This window comes from Vulpes vulpes, chromosome 2, assembly GCF_048418805.1.
Source record: "Vulpes vulpes isolate BD-2025 chromosome 2, VulVul3, whole genome shotgun sequence".
Taxonomy (NCBI): domain Eukaryota; kingdom Metazoa; phylum Chordata; class Mammalia; order Carnivora; family Canidae; genus Vulpes; species Vulpes vulpes.
The window spans coordinates 52,728,800-52,745,175 of NC_132781.1; the positions used below are offsets into that span (position 1 = coordinate 52,728,800).

A 16,376-nucleotide genomic window follows, 5' to 3' on the forward strand; every position below is an offset into this window, starting at 1 on the left:
GGAGCCCGGCGCTCGCCTCCTGGAAGCCGCGGGTCGGCGCTCGCCCCCGAGGGCGCCCGGGCCTCCGCGCTCCGACAGACCCTGCTCTTCCATTGATCGCCCCGGTCGGGCGAGCGGCTGGGGCCGGGGCCGGGGCCGGGGCCGGGGCCGGGGCGGGCCGGCGCGTGTGCCCCGAGCGCCCCGAGCGAGCGCGTGCGGAAGGCGGGCGGCCAGGAAGTCGGACTTCTGCAGCGAGCGAGCGGCGCCGGCAGGGGGACGAGCCTTCCTCATCTATGTGTCTGCTGGCTTTCGCCTTCTTCGCCCCGAGACTTCAGGGAGCGTCTCCGGGCTGCGTTCCCCGCGTGTGAGGCACGGAAGGGCTGGATGTCTGCACAACATGATTATCCACTAACCTCCAGACTTTCCTTTTTTTAAACCCAAAGAATATCGGTGATTTTTGTCCACTGCTAGCAGAAGAAGAGAGAACCCGGGGCTCTTGAAATGCAGCAAGATCCTTATTTATAAACAGGCCCGAGATAGTGATATGCAAACCCCCTGCACTCAGTGAATTTTCTATCCTATGGATATCGGTCTTGAGATTTGAGATTGGAGAGCAGTCCCGTCTGCGCTGGGTCTGGCAGCCTCCATCCTTTCAATGCCCAGTTTCCTCTGGGACTGCTGGCCTTCCCTGGAGATCAGAGCTGTACTGTGTGCCATGGGCTGTATTCAGAGCATCGGGGGCAAAGCCAGAGTCTTCCGGGAAGGTATCACGGTGATTGATGTGAAAGCCTCTATCGACCCCATCCCCACCAGCATCGATGAGTCCTCCAGCGTGGTGCTGCGCTATCGGACGCCCCACTTCCGTGCCTCGGCCCAGGTGGTCATGCCACCCATCCCTAAGAAAGAGACCTGGATTGTCGGCTGGATTCAGGCGTGCAGCCACATGGAGTTCTACAACCAGTATGGGGAGCAGGGCATGTGAGTATGGCCCAGGTGCAAGTTTTAGGGGGCTGCTCGGGGTGGGGACTTTGGAGGCCTGGGGTGTGGGGGCTAGGGGGCTGGAGAGGGGCCGGAGGGAGGCTTTAGGCAGATATGGAAGTGGCCTCTGAGTCCTCCTTGCCCAGGTGATCTCCTCAAGGGTTTGCCTGTTGATTCAGACTGGGGTCACCGGCCCTGGGGGTTCCCGTGTCCTTCCCTGTAAGATGCTGAGAAAGCAGAGGTGCATTCCACCAGGTGTCTCTTTGGCAAACAAGCATGCTGTCCTGGGGCCATTCGAGAGGCTGAGGCTTGGACCCCAGGCTCAGGCCTCCCAGGGAGGCAGCCGTGGCGGACACTCAGAATGAGAATGGGGGTTATTCGTACAGTGCTCTGTGCTGGGTTTGATCTGGTCTCTGGAGTGTTTTCATAGGCACATCGGGACCTGGGGGCACGCTTTGCTATTTCTACAGTGTATGCTGTTTCATTTGAGAGGGTGGCTAGTTTTAGAAATCTAGTTTGCTTCACGGAGTAGCGTTTTTCTCTCCCCAAGGCAGGAGGCCCTTCTATGTAGACATCCAGTGTCAGTGTCCAGAAGGCTGAGAGGACCCTATGGCCTCTTCTCTCCAGCCTGGTCTCCAGAATGTTCCCAGGACAATGCATGTCACGGTGCAAGACACAGGAGGCCTGAGTCTTCTTTCCTGGCGTGTTCTCTGGCCCCAGAGGTGGTCATTCCCGGTATAGACAGAAAGGAAAGCAACTTAGCTTTCATAGCCACCCTAAGATAGGACGGTGAAAATAGCTCTTTTGGAGCACAAGTCTCTGAGAGAGCTAGGCAGGCCCTGAGGGGAGCCCCCCACCTGTGTCTGGGCCTGGCTGTGGACACTCCCCCTGCAGCTGGCCTCTCGGGGTGCATGGCCTGCACACTGCTTCCCAGTTCTTCCAAGTGAGGAGTGGAGCAGGGGATTCCCTGGGAGTTGGACCCTTTCACTGATTTCAGAACATTCTGGGTGACCCCCGAAATTAGAGGGGGTGAAAAGGGGATGGAGGGTGGCAGGATGCCAGATCTTGTCGGTTCTCCACTTAATGACTCCTGGGGCACCTCTGAGGGAAACAAGAAGGAGGTGGTAAAGTATAGAATGAGGGTGTAACCAAGATCACCCCACACTGGTGCATGGGGGGGGGCATGTCCCTCTGTCAACCTGATGTCTATACCCAAAGCCTTTTAATTCTCAAAAGTGGCTGGGAACCCAGGCGGGGGCTGACTTTCCATTGTAAGAAGGGAAACCTGACTCTTAGTTATTCAGTGTGGACTTTCTTAGGAAGCCTTACTTAAGCTGGAAGCTTTCTTGGACTTTGTAGAGGATCTGGGACAACTGACAACACACAAAGGTTTTTTCTAGGGCTTTTAGGTGAAGCTCATCTTCTTCCCTAGAAGTGGGGGGAAGGCAGAGGGTCTTTCGGAAAGATAACAAGTGAGCGAGTGAGTGAACGGCCGGGAGGAAGGAAGTGGGGAGAGTTGGGGGGGGGCAGCGGGGGGTGGAGGTTGAGACAGACACAGTGTGCAGTGGCGAGGAGCAGTGGTGAGGAGCAGGCCGGGCCTGAGGCTGGAGACCTGAGATGACTTTTCCTTTCTGTGCCAGCCCTTGGTTCCTGGTTAGAGGTGCCTGGTGCACACCTAACTGCAGTCAAGCAGACCTGGGCAGGAGTCCAGGCTCTGCCACTTTCCAGGGTGTGACCTTAGTCACTCTGGCCCTTGGTTTCCTTGTCTGCAAACAGGGCCAGTTACAGTCCTCCCCCTCCCCCCCGCCCACCCCCCTTATTGTGAGAATTAGGAGAGGTGACATTTGACGGGTGGTCGGCGCTGCGCCAAGCCCAGGGTTGTCATCTTAAATGTTGTTGTTACCGTGACCATCATTCTTTTAACCCCAGGGGTGAGCCTTCAAGTCTGCAAGGCCTTCAGAACCCCAGCTGAGACTGCAGAACCCAGACAGGTGCAAACCTTTCCTGGTCCTGAAGTTTCTTTGGAGCCCGGGTCTCCCTCTTTGACACAGCGCCCACTTTTAAACGTTTAAAAATAGTCCAAGTCATGGATGATTTGAGTTTTCGGAAGTTGAAGGCCGTTGTCTTTGCTCTCCTTTGGCTTCCCTTATGTTTCCTTGCCCCTCCCTGGGGCACCTCTTACAGCATGGCAGTGCATTGGTGGAGGGGCGGCCTGTGTTCCCTAACCCGTCCTTCTTGGGCCCGAACTCCCAGCCTGGGCAGGACTAGCCCCTGAGAGAGGGCAGAGACTAAGGCTCCCTGGCAGGGGCCATGTGCACCTATCCCTCCCGGGCTCAGGCCCAGGGGCAGAAGAACCAACCACGCTGGCTCTGGGGCCCTGGCTTCTCACTTTGTGCCATGTGTCAGCTGTCAGGGGGGATAAGGAAAGAGCTCCCCGTGAGAGGACAGCTCTGGGTGATCACCCTGTGGTTGAGACACTGAGTTGGAAGCGGCTCGACTTAGTACTAATCGGTGGAATCGTATTAAAAAGTGGAATTACCAGAGAATGTGGCTCCTCTGATCTGTGGGCAGAGCTCAGCATCCAACCAGCACTCTCTGGAAATGAGAAGGGTTCCTTTAGAGAAAGCCCGATGTCTGCCCCTTCTTGAGTGTAAATGGAAGCATTTTAGGTGCTTCCCAACCCCAAACTCTGCTTTTTCATATTTATAAGCCCCGAGATATGACAGAAAGAGAGGGGTGGTCAGGTGGGATGGAGCAGAGACCACAGGCGGGCCACAGCTGCCCCCATCCTGCGCACTGCAGACTCTGCCCACCTTATGCCAGGAGCACTCCACCCCTGCTGGGATGGCCAAACTGTCCCCGGACATTGCCTGTGTCCCCCGGAGGGGTACAGAGTCACCCCTGACTGAGAACCACTAGACTAGACCCTCACAATCGGAATAATTAAAATGAAACCCACGCCCCGGGCCTTAGTGGTCCCGGAGAGAGGGCAGCCAGGTGGCAAAGGTGAAGGTGAGGGCTTCTGTCCTTTACAAATGGGCTTGTATTCAAAATATTAATTCCAAATACTTAACCAAAGCCCATAATACCCCCTGCACGTTATCCCTGCTTAAAATTAATCTCTAATCTAGGAGAACTTTTTAGAATGACATCCTGGGTTTGAACTATTTGAAGCGGAACAATCATGCACACCACCTCAGTAATACCCTGACTCCTACAGACGAGAGCTATAAAATGGCGAGTCTCTCCGTGCCAGCTTCACAGGATTCTATATGGTGTTCGTCCAACCCACATTACTTTAAAAGCCACCTCCCCTCCAAACTGTTGGAGACACCTGCCTCCACAACCCCATCTTCCACGATTCCTCAACCGCCACCTGTCAGCTGGCACAGCCTTCTAAGTGACAAGTCACAATTTCTAGCCTGTGTGGGAGACGCTTCACATTGTCCCTAGCTTGCCCTCCTCTGGAGCCCCCAGGGAGGCTGGCGCATGGCTGAGGCCAAGGCCAGGGCTAGTTGGGGGTGAAGGGGGGAGGACAGCTCCAGAGAGGGGCACTGTGGGTGGACGGTGCCACCTCCCCACACCCTGGTCTGGCAGGGTGTGGATCCTAGTGGACCCCGCACTAATGCTGCGAAATTGGGGCTGGTCTCTTAACCCTCCTGAGCCTCTCTATTCCCATCTAGGAGGTGGGGAGAATGGTCCTTTCCTCCCTGGGTTGTTGCGAGGAATCAATGAGATGCTGTGTGGTAAGAGCTCAGCACAGTGCCTGGTGCATTCCATGTACTCCATTCCATCCATGGGCCTGTCAATGGCAGAGCTACTACTAGTGCATTATTAATCCTGCGATGTCTGGCGGAGTCAGCAGAAAGATTGCTGTAGTAGAGCTGAGCTCTCTTCTGGGTTGGGTTTCGCAGACCCGCCTACGGTGTGAGAGCCGTGAGTGATGAGACCTGCAAGGAAGGGTCTGCCCAGCCAGAACATGTGCTGACACCTGCTCCGTTTGGGAGGCTGGTGGGAAGGAGCCTCAGGCGGTGGGGTGGATATAGTGGAGCTGGGTGCTGTACACAGCTGCCTTGGCTCCCCTTCCTCTCTTGTCTCCCCAGGACCTCATGGGGTCCTCTTTTTATAACAAGGAAACAACCTCTGAGGGCTGAGACCACTTGCCCAAGGGGTCTTGCTCTGCTCCAGCAGGGGACCACGTGGCCTCTTCCTGCAGCCGCGGGCCCGCATAGAACAATCGAGGATGAAGCTTCCTCTCTGGGACCGGAAGGCGGCCTCCCCCTACTGCTGGGCCCTGGCGGAGGCAAGGGCGGTGTGCATAGGAGAGGGAAGTCCTTGTTTCCAGGCTTTAGGGTAGGAGGAAGTGGGGGGGATGGCCTAGCCCAGAGAGAGCTCCCCATGGACCAGCCCTGGCCAAGCGATAGCTCCAACCCTCACCTTCCGAGTGCTGAAAACAAAAGCTGGCTGCTCCCGGAGATGTGCCAGGGGGGACCTGACAGCCATAGTAATCAGGGAAATAACAAATTAAATCCTGAGATCCTCTGTTGTTTGCTGATCAGATCTGGGTAAAAATGAACCTGATCATTCATGCCCTATGTCAGGGAAGGGGGAAGTGGACAGCCTCATGCGCCGTTTGCAGGGATGCAACATAGGCAGCTTCTGGAAGGTGATGAGTTTGGCTGGATCTCTGACAATTTCAAACATACATGCCCTTCAGTGCTGTTCTGCTTGTAGATTTTGTCTTACAGAGACTTGGAGCACCTGGCCCTGTGCCTGACATACAGTAGGCGTTTAAAAAAAATTTCCTGACCCAAAAAAAAAAAAAAAAAAATTTGCCTAATGCACAACAGAAGAGCCAGGGCATAAGGATATAAGTATGAGGTTGAAAACTCCAGCACTGTTTGTAATTGCAGAGAGCCAGGCACCACTCAAGTGCCCACCTGGGGGTCAGGGACTTACAGTCTGTGTACAGTGCAGAAGATGGGGAGACCACTGCGAAGGATGAGGCAGAGACAGAGCTGCTGCCATGGGGGAACATGATTGTAGTGTTGCATTTTCTTTCTTTACAGAAGTTGTAAAATATGTGGGGTAGAAACCCATTTTTGTTAAAAAGAGAACCCCGTGAGTGGGAACATGTACTGTGTGTCTGTGCAGAGAAAGGTCTAGAAGGATGTTTACCAACGTGTAATGTGGTGAGTAACCTCAGCGAGGTGGGGGAAGGCATAGAAGATACGGCTTTTGCTTCTCACTTTATACTCTTCTCTACATCTTTTTTTTTTTTTTTTTAAAGAAAAGCACAGCTTTTGGGGCACCCAAGTGACTTAGTTGGTTGAGTGTCTGCCTTTGACTCAGGTCATGATCCTGGTGTCCTGGGATCAAGCTCTGCATTCAGCTTCCTGCTCAGTGGGGAGTCTGCTTCTCCCTCTCCCTCTGCTGTCCCTCCACCCAACTCATGCTTGCTCTCTCTGTCTCTCTCAAATAAATAAATAAAATGTAAAAAAATAAAAAATAAAAAAATAAAAAGTAAAGCACAGGTTTTATAATTAAAACCTCAAGTTATACAGGCACGTTGGTCCTTTCTGGGGGCCGGGGTCTATGGCCTGGACAAAGAGGGAGGCCATGCCCCAGAAGGATTGGAGTTTGGGGAGAACCCTGGGAGCAGGCAGGGAGGGGGGACACCTCCAGACCCTTCTTCAAAGAGCAGGTGCCTGGTGGGAAGGGGCCAGCCCAGTGGGCAGCCACATGGGGCAGAAGTCGGGAAATTGGGTTCCCAGTTGCAAACTTTTACAGAATTTACACTTTTTGCAAATTGTACAAAACTGTGAAATCTGTAAAACTGGTGTGTGTGTGGGGGGGTGCAGAGATAAGCCCTAAGTGCCCATGTGACCCATCTGGGGCCCTGAGGCTAGTATGGGCAGAATAGCCTTGGTGCAGGCAGCCCTCTTGCCCTCAAGCCTCACATCCTTGTCTGTGAATGAATTTCTCAGAGCATCCAATGGGCACCATTGTGGGATATGAAATAATATTTAAGTGAACTCAGTTAAGCTTAAGTATAATTTGAATTTAAAGCAACATATTTATTCTAATTATATTAGAGAAAAAAATATATCTAGCATACCCAACACATTATTTCAATGTGTTTCTTAGGAAAAAACTAAATGTAGTTTTTTTTTTTTTTTTTTTTTTTTTAATTTTTATTTATGTATGATAGGAGCACAGTGAGAGAGAGAGGCAGAGACACAGGCAGAGGGAGAAGCAGGCTCCATGCACCGGGAGCCTGACGTGGGACTCGATCCCGGATCTCCAGGATCGCGCCCTGGGCCAAAGGCAGGCGCCAAACCGCGGCGCCACCCAGGGATCCCCTAAATGTAGTTTTTAAAAAATGATTGATTTTAAAGAAAAAAGTTAAGTGACTAATAATACAGGAGATATGTAGACAGGACCAATATGAACAGAGAGGTAAAGTTTGGAAACTCTGCTCTGAGGCCTGATGGGCTGGGCCAGTCTGGCTCTGGGGTTCAGGACTCAAAATGCAGTCAGAGCCCTGGGAGAGGTGGGGAACCCTGGGGGTGCGAGGGGCCATCCATTCCGGGAAGAGCGCCCAGGACTGGCTCACCTCTGCCTGGCATGGGCAGGGCTCTTCATGGAGCCTATGGGAGAGGTATGCTGCTGTCTCCCAACATCACAGAGGTACAGGTCCCACCTGCCCTCCAAGGCACTGCCCTGGGCATCCTTGGGTTCCTTCACCTACCACCAAGGGGCCTCTGCCTTGGGCCAGTCCTGGCAGGGAGCTGGGCCTGGAGCCACAGAGTAGTGCTCCCCAGCCCTCATGGTTGCCCCTCAGCACAGCCCAGCCTCCATCCCTCCTCAGTCTCCAGGGAAGACCTTTTTTTTTTTTTTTTAAAGATTGGAGAGAGAATCCCAAGCAGACTCCCCACTGAGTGTGGAGCCTGACTCCGATCAATCCCAGGACCCTGAGATCATGACCTGAGCTGAAACAAGAGACTGATGCTTAACTGACTGAGCCACTGAGGCGCCCCCAGGGAAGGCCCTTCTATAACCCCTTCAGACTCACATTCTCGGTCAGTTGGGCCACTCAGAGCTTGTGTGTGTATGCATAAATTCGTGTGTGGATGTGTGTGTGTGTCCATGTGTGTATGTGTGCATATGTGTGTATGCATGTGTGTGTTGAGTGAGGGTCTGTGGGAGCTGCTGGGGAAGAACTCACTGCAGCTGCAGGTTGTGGCCTGGTGGCCTTGTGGTTGTGTCACCTTGAGTTAGGCCTCTACTGTCTGCAAGCCTCTTCTATAAAATGTGTTCTCTGGTCTTGGCCCCAGGGTGTTTGAGGAGAAGCACTGTATGGACGGATGTATATGCCCGGGATGCCTAGCATATCTGACGTGCTTAGGGAACATGACCACTGTCACCAGGTATCTCTGCAGGGGTGACCCCGTGCTGGTAGTGGCTATTTGAGTGGCAGCTGCTCTAGGTGAGACAGTGCACAAACACGAGCAGCTTGAGTCACTCTAAACTCAGTAAGGAGACCCCCTTATGGGGCCCAGGCTCAGAAGGAGAGACTGGGCAGGCTGCTCACAGTCACTGACTCCAGGCCAGGCACCAGAGCAAATCCTGGAAGCCTGGCCCCTGCCCTCTTGAAATCATCAACAAACAATCACATGATTATTTAATCAGTCCTGTGCCTATTCCAGGAAGCAGCAGGACGAGGACTGAGTGGCATCCAATGTGGGGCCACTTGGCCTTGGGGGTAGGGTCAGGGTGGGCTTCCCAGGGGGGCTCCAGGGCTGAGCCATGAGTATCACTGGCTGGCACAGGAGGAGGAGGGGCACTGCTCCTGGCAGAAGGCCCCGTGACAGGAGAGGCATGACCCATTAGAGGAACTGAGAGTACTGGTGGGCCTGGAGCCTGGGGAGGGCATGTATGTGTGTGTGTGTGTGTATATGCACGTGCACACGCAGCACAAGGGGTCCTGGGGTTTGACTGCATCAACTTTAAGGGCCACGAGGAGCTATGGTAGGTTTAACAGGATTGGAGGCAGGGATGGTAAAACAGATTGGTGTTTTTATTATTTTTTTTAAGATTTTATTTATTTATTCAGGAGAGACAGAGAGAGAGAGGCAGAGACACAGACAGAGGGAGAAGCAGGCTCCATGCAGGGAGCCCGATGTGGGACTCGATCCCGGGTCTCCAGGATCACGTCCTGGGCTGAAGGCAACGCTAAACCGCTGAGCCACCAGGGATGCCCAGATTGGTGTTTTTAAAAGATCACTCAGGCTTTTGGGGAATGTTGCAGGAGGCAGGGGTAGAGGCTGGGAGACCTGGGAGGAGGTCCTGGCCAGGGTGAAGGCAAGGAGAAATGGGGCATCCAGAGGTGAGAGGAAGCATCAAGGATGGTGCCAGGTGCCTGGAGGGTGCAGGGACCTCCGGTTTGCTCTGCAAACAGTGATGATGGGTGCTCTGCAAATGTTTGGTGAGTGGATGATGGATGGGGACTGCTGCAGGAACAGGTATGAGGGAGGCTGATGTGATGTGAGCAGATCCCAGAGCATTCTGAAGTCCAGCTTCAAGCCTGGCCTGCCTGCTGTCCTTTGAGTCACACATTTATGAGGACGAGGGCAGCAGTGTGACAACGCAGCCCACGGTAGCAGGTCAGTTTCCTGCATGTGCAGACTGTGTGGTTGTCCTGGGCCCGGACTCCGAAGGGCCCCTAACATAGTTCAGTGCTCTGCTGTTGCCGCATGGAAATTCTTAATTTTTGAACAGGTGATCTTGAGTTTTTGCTTTGCACTGAATCCCCCAAGTTCTTTAGCTGGTCATGCCCGGAAGACAGCAAAAGCCAGTGAACAGATTAAGGGGGTAGTAGATGCAAGGGAGACCAGTGTTTTCTCCTCACCTGTGCGAAGGTGGACATAAGCCACCCTGGGATCTGGAGAGAAGGCTGCTGGGGGCAGATGGGATCAAAGTCTGTGAACTGTGGGCAGAAATAGGTGCATCTGCACTTACAAAATGCCTCTACCCCTAGTCGATCCACTGGCTGAGCACTTGTGTGTAGGCGCAGTCCTGGGACACTTGCTCACACCTTTCAGTGGCCTCTGTGTAACAAAGCCTACCTAGAGTATCTCTGCTGTGCAAAAAGGAGAAGGTTCAGTGTGTGCACGGCCGGGGTCCCTGCTCGCCCCTTTGTGCCGTGGAGCAAAGGATGGAGGGTCTGCCTTGAAGTCCGATGTCATTCCTAGAGGACGCAATAACTATATGGAATCCATTCCCTTCCATGCATGTATTGTCCAAAAACTGTAACTGAGGCCAAAGAAGCTTCAGGTCAGTCAGGGCTGGCACCCCTCTAAATGCCTCCCTCAGATGGTTTCTGGAAGCTTCCATGTATTGCCATTTATACTGATGCATTTAATCATCACAAAAACCTTGCAAGGTGGGTAGGATTATCAACAGTTAACTGATAAGAAAACAGAGGATCGGAGATTTGTGACTTACAGCTTGTCGCTGGATCAGGACTAGATCCAGGCTGGGCTGTGTCCCCCAGGAGCTGTGCTCTTACCTGAGCTCCCCGACCTTGCCAGGGGTGTGGTGGGGTGGTGGGTGGGACTGGGACTCCTGGGAGCGGAGACAGCCCATGTTGGCCTGTGATGATTTGAGGACAGATGCCTGGGGACCTGGTTCTGAGTAATACCCACGTGAGACATGGCTTGTCTGCCAGCTCACAAGGACCATCACCTGGCTGTGACCAAGCCAAGGCTCGGGCACTTGGGGCTTGGGGGAGGGAAGCAAACCTGAGGCTGGGAGAGAGCACCTTGTGGTGCTGATTCCCACCCCCTCAAAACAAGCCAGCTCTTGGGCAGTGAAAGGGGGCCATGGAAGAGCAAAACTCCTTTTGTAACTTTACTCTTTGCCTTATTATTATTATAATTATTAATTATTATTATTTGAGGGCTTGAACTCAGTGACCTAAGCTGAGGGCAAGAGTCAGAGGCTAACGGACTGGGCCATGCAGATGTCCTACTTTCTGCCTTAAAAAAAAAAACAAACCCTTTTGCAAGTGATTACAGCCACTGTGAGAGGACAGAGGGGGTGCCTTCTGGGCATCTAGGTACAAGTGGGCCAAAGGCATGGACTTCTAAGAAATCCAGGACAGGGGCCCTAATCTCCTTCTCTGGCTCATGGCCCCTACCTGAGAGGGGAGCCAGGTCACCCGCTCATGGCTGCTGTGGCCTGGGGGCCCTTGGTGGCTGGTGGGGACTTCAGACATGGGAGGTCGTCTGAGCTGCTGCCCCAGTTCCCTTGGACTTTGATGAGCTCAGGGCCCCGGGCAGGAGGTGGCCTAGTAGGCAGGTGTTACCCTAATTTGTGACTTTTTCAATGAAATAAACACAAAACAGAAAGGAAATAAGCAGGAAAATGAACAACATCGCATTCCTATTCATCCCTCACAGAGGGGCCCCAGATTTGCTATTTGCTCATATTAAATGACGCATTTGGGTAGAGGGGTGCATCTTTTTATGGTAATGTGATACACCTGACGAAAATGGCCATCTTAACTATTTTTTAGTTTGGTGGCATTAAGTACACGCACATCATTGTGTGTCTGTTTCCAGAAGTTTTCCATCTCCATCTGGAACTCTGCACTGTGAAATGTGGACCCCTTCCTCCCCCGCCCAGCAACCACTGTTCTGCATTTTGTTTCTATGATTTGACCACCCTAAGGAGCTCATATATGTGGAATCATATGGTATTTATCCTTTTGTGTCTGATTTATTTTACTCAGCATGATGTCCTTGGGCTTTAGACATGTCACAGTACATCACAAATTTCCTTCTTTTCTAGGGCTGAATAATATTCCGTTGTGTGGCTAGACCCCGTTTTGTTTATTCATTCTCCTGTCAATGGACATTTGGGTTTCTTCCACCTTTTGGCCCTCGTGAATAATGCTGCTGTGAACAGGAGTGTGTTTTGTGAAGTAGTATATCCTGAAGAGCACTGCTGGCTTACTGGGTTGTGCAGGATTCTGGGTGGAAAATGTCCTGAGCTTTGGTATTATAGGTGCTCAGGTGGAAGCAGTGCTGGACGAAGCCAAGCTGCCTGGGTCCTGGGCCCCACTACCTGGGAAAAAGCCACCCTCACCCCTGGCTTTGCTGTGTCTGTCTGGCGGGATGGACGTGATTGTTGATGAGTGTCCGAGGGGTGGGCTCCCCAGATGGTGCTGTCCCCTTGGCCACACGGGAGTGAGTGTCCTCAGAGCTATTCGACAGGCTGGCGTCCTCTTCTGTCTAGGAGCTATTATTATAGGACTAGTAGTAATGACTGATATGAGATGATGCAGGAGAACAGGATGTGGCTTTGATGGGGGCTGTGTCTGGGGGAGCCCAGACGTGACAGTGGATGTCTGTTTCTCGTCTGGCCCCCCGGGACGTAGCCTTGTGGGTGGCTGACTGAGTAAACTGGCTTTCCTGTCCTCAGGTCCAGCTGGGAGCTCCCAGACCTCCAGGAGGGCAAGATCGAGGCCATTAGTGACTCGGATGGGGTGAACTACCCCTGGTACGGCAACACCACAGAGACATGCACCATTGTAGGCCCCACCAAGAGAGACTCCAAGTTCATCATCAGCATGAACGACAACTTCTATCCCAGCGTCACATGGGCCGTGCCCGTCAGTGAGAGCAACGTGGCCAAACTGACCAACATCTACCGGGACCAGAGCTTCACCACGTGGCTGGTGGCCACCAACACCTCAACCAATGACATGATCATTTTACAGACGCTGCACTGGCGCATGCAGCTCAGCATCGAGGTGAACCCCAACCGCCCCCTGGGCCAGCGTGCCAGGCTGCGGGAGCCCATCGCCCAGGACCAGCCCAAAATCCTAAGCAAGAACGAGCCGATACCACCCAGCGCCCTGGTCAAGCCCAATGCCAACGATGCTCAGGTCCTCATGTGGCGGCCCAAGTACGGGCAGCCACTGGTGGTGATCCCGCCCAAGCACCGGTAACAGCCAGGGTGCCCTGCTAGGCCATAGACTCAAATAATAACACTGCTCCAACAACACCCACACGGACTCTTTAGTCATTCAGCAAAATACAACCACTCTACCTTCTCGAGCGGGCGGATCTCACTGTGCAAATGGCCCGGGATGGCCTTCCCCAGCCCTCTTGGCACCTGCTTCCTTTCGGGGAGGGGGAGGCCCAGCCGGGACACCCAACCCCACATCCCCCCTTCACCTTGAGTCTCCTTTCCTGGCAGTTTCTATCATTCACTTTGCAAGACTCCCTGAAACAACTGCTTTTTCAGTTCTTCTCTCTCTCTCTCTCTCTCTTTTTTTTTTTTTAAAACCACCTCTTTAAGAGGTTCAGGGGCGGGAGGAGGTGGAGCTGGTTGTGACACTGACCGGCACCTGCTGCTGATTTGTGAGTGGCGGCCCCCCATGGCAGCTCCCCTCGTCCTCTGTCACGCGGCCTTACCTAGACTCGCTTTGCCAAACTTTTGCCTTAAGCTAAATTTAAAGGAAAAAAGCCCAAAACAGACAAAGAAAGCAGGATCTCTTTTCTACCAGACTGTTTATTTTCGGCTACAGGTGAAGGAGGGGGCAGGGCCAGGGAGCAGAGAGGCACCTGTGCCCTGCTCCCAGGTGTCCTGGCAGAGGGGCAGGGGGACAGATTTAGACCTAAAACCAGCTACTTGTTCTTTATTTCTGCTGAAACTGAGACTGACCATCTGCAGAGCCCCTTCTCTCAGGCTCTGGTGGGAACCCCCCACCCCACCATACCTGCAGAGGTACCTGTGCGCTCTGTTGGGGTAGATCTGCTGGGGCTGCTTCTCTGGTCTCTCTTCTGTCAGCCTTAACTTGCCTGGGGTAAATCTGGGAGGAGAGAGGGAAGGTTGAGCCTCAGTGGTTCTCGCCATCTCAGTCCTCAGCACCCAGCCACGGATGCGTCCGTCGGCACATCTAAGTGTTTTATAGCTTTTCCTTTTCTGTCCACACTGGCCCCAAATGCCTGGAGGGCCAGCCACCTTGAGCCAGATTTAGTCTGAAGGTAAGGAAGGCAGGCAACTTTCCTACTGGCTCCTTCTCAGGGGATGCCCCTCCCAGGTACTCTGGGAGAAGCTGCAGACAGGTTCTGGGCACCAGTGTTGGAGGTGGGGGGAAGCTGCCCAGGGGGGCACCCAGGATAGGCGGTCCTGGGTGTGGGGAGAGGCCAGAAAGGCCATCACAGGTGCCCCACTGTGAAGCAGACCAGGGGGTTCGCGGGGGTTACATGCGGACATAGTTGACAGGCATTGGGGCCGTTCCAGAGGCTGGTCGACAGTGTGGCTTGTCCAGAGGGCCACTATCCCTCGGTTCCAGGGCCCTGCAGAGCCCTAGGATGGTCCTGAGCGACACTAAGCTTTCTTAGTAATGTCTGCCTTGATGCCTGCTTGCAGATGGGGGTCACCCCACGGAAGCCCCCTTCCTCAAACCTGCTGAACCCCACAGCTACTTTACCCAGCCCTGCATTTGAACTAATAATACCCAAGTACAGAAAATCATCAGAAAAGAAAAATAATTCATTTCTGCTGCAGATGAGCCACTTGTAGGAGTCCCAGTGACAACGTGGGAGGACGTGGGTCACCTTGATCTGCTCCTTTATCCACGTGGCATTGTAACTTAGTCAAGGGGTGCTTAACGTCCCATCTAGCCCTGCTCCTGATAGCAGGTCCACAGCTATTTTGGAACAACCAGACCAGAAACATGTCTGTGTTGCCAGTGTGCTGCATGGGGAACCCCTTTGTCAGGCCCAAGATTTTCCCCTGGAAACTGCCCGTTCCCCTTGGTGTGTACGGAGACCCCGTCACCCAGAGAGGCCATAGCCTCAAGTGAGGGGGGATGATGGGTCCCAGCTCTACCTCCCAGGGAAGGGCCTGGGAGGGGCTAGGCTGCCGGCGTCCTGCTGCTGTGGTCAGGACCTGGCCTCCTAATGGAGCGGCCCTTCTCTGCACTCAGGTCTTTCTTGCACTAAAAAAAGGAGGAAGGGCCCTGGGTGAGGGGTCAGAGGCTGGAGTTCAGGTTCTGGACAGGGTCATCACTAAGGGGTTCTTACCGCCCTAGGGGTGGGAGCAGGAGAAGACAGTAATGAGTGGTCCTGAGCTGTTGTGGGCAGAGTCCCCCAAACACGTACCTGCTGAGTGTGAGCAAGCCCTCTTGTCAGGGACCAGTGCTGTGCCCACTAGGAGGGGGCAAAGCTACTCTGGCTGCCTCCCCCGGCCTACTGCATGCCTGGGCCCCAGCTCACCTTGCTCCTTGACTCATCCCGCCCCTCCTGCACCCCTTTCTCTCTGACCCTCCTGGCCCTTCTGGAGACAGGGCTGGAAAGGCCCTGGAGAGGCCACAGGTCTGGCCCGGGACACTGGCCTTAGCCTGGGTCTGGTCCCTGGGCCTCCTCCCTGTCAGGAGCACAGACCCTGGGCTTCTCACCTGGGTCCCCAATCCCCCTGGTGTCCCTCTCCCCTGGTGTGGACACACTCCTCCAGCAATAAGGACTATCCGTGGTCATGGAGAGTACTGTGAAAACAAACCAATGCACTTACCAGGAGGCACAAGACTCTTGAAGAATATGTAAAATTAAATTTTTTAAAAAAAGAAACAACAAATCTTCACAAAGAGAAATAAAATGTAATTTTAAAGTAGGCCTGGCTAGGATCTGGATGTTTCTAAAGTGGTGGTTCATTTCGGGGTTGATGGCCTGGGGTTCTGGCCATGGGAGTGAGGGTGTTTGGAGGCAGGTCACTTTGTTCATGCATCCTCTGCTGCCTGTAGCCCTGGGACCTCAAGTCCAGCCCAGAGTGCCCCTGGCTGGTGCCCCGTGTGGAGGAACGACAGCAGGCTTGAGGTGGAGGCAGGACATGGGGGCAGCTTGGCTTTTTGTCAAACCGTAGAAACCCATGTGACGAGGGGGAGTTAGTGTTCAGATGGGACTCGCAAACCCGTCCTCACACGGAAAAACGGCTGCCAGGACAGTGTCAGTCTAGAACATGGCTCTGTGCCCTGCCCACAGCCAGCAGCTGATGAAAGGTGGTGGCATGGAGTCAGGGCCCTCATAGTAAACACTTTTCTTCTAATGAGAACTTTCTCGTGAAAGGTTGGGAGAGGATGAGCCCAGAGGTCCTAGAGTGGGTGTGGGCTCTGAGGTGGACCATGGATTCAAGGCAATTTGTATGGGATTGGGGAAGACACTGAACCCCTTTGAGCCCCATTTACCTTGTATGGGAAGCAGGGATTCTCTGAGTAGCTGCCTCCAAGCTGATGTGGTGAACATATGTGGTGAACATTCTACTTGGTCTCCAGGTGTTCTTAAGGTCCCCATTTCACAGATGGCAGAGCTGAGAGAGAGCAGGAGCTGCCCAGGATCACGCATCTG

At 53.7% G+C, this 16,376-nt stretch overlaps 1 protein-coding gene across 2 annotated transcripts; it reads left to right on the forward strand.

The window, feature by feature from the left end:
• Positions 1-634: 634 nt before the first annotated feature.
• Positions 635-15,645, forward strand: FAM78A (family with sequence similarity 78 member A). 2 transcript variants are annotated; one of them, XM_026009535.2, is made up of 2 exons: positions 635-957; positions 12,445-15,645. In XM_026009535.2, the coding sequence occupies exons 1-2, from the start codon at positions 635-637 to the stop codon at positions 12,971-12,973; spliced, it is 852 nt and encodes a 283-aa protein (XP_025865320.1). In that variant the 3' UTR covers positions 12,974-15,645. The 2 variants fall into 2 exon arrangements, with proteins under 2 accessions (XP_025865320.1, XP_072604435.1); XM_072748334.1 differs by lacking the exon at positions 635-957 and adding an exon at positions 10,601-11,716.
• Positions 15,646-16,376: the final 731 nt, after the last annotated feature.

What these genes read in the sequence shown, in the direction of transcription:
- FAM78A (XM_026009535.2), top strand. Translation starts at nt 635, where the DNA reads ATGCCCAGTTTCCTCTGGGACTGCTGGCCTTCCCTGGAGATCAGAGCT. An exon ending in CAGTATGGGGAGCAGGGCAT is followed by an intron (nt 958 to 12,444) that starts GTGAGTATGGCC and finishes TCCTGTCCTCAG; the next exon opens with GTCCAGCTGGGAGCTCCCAG.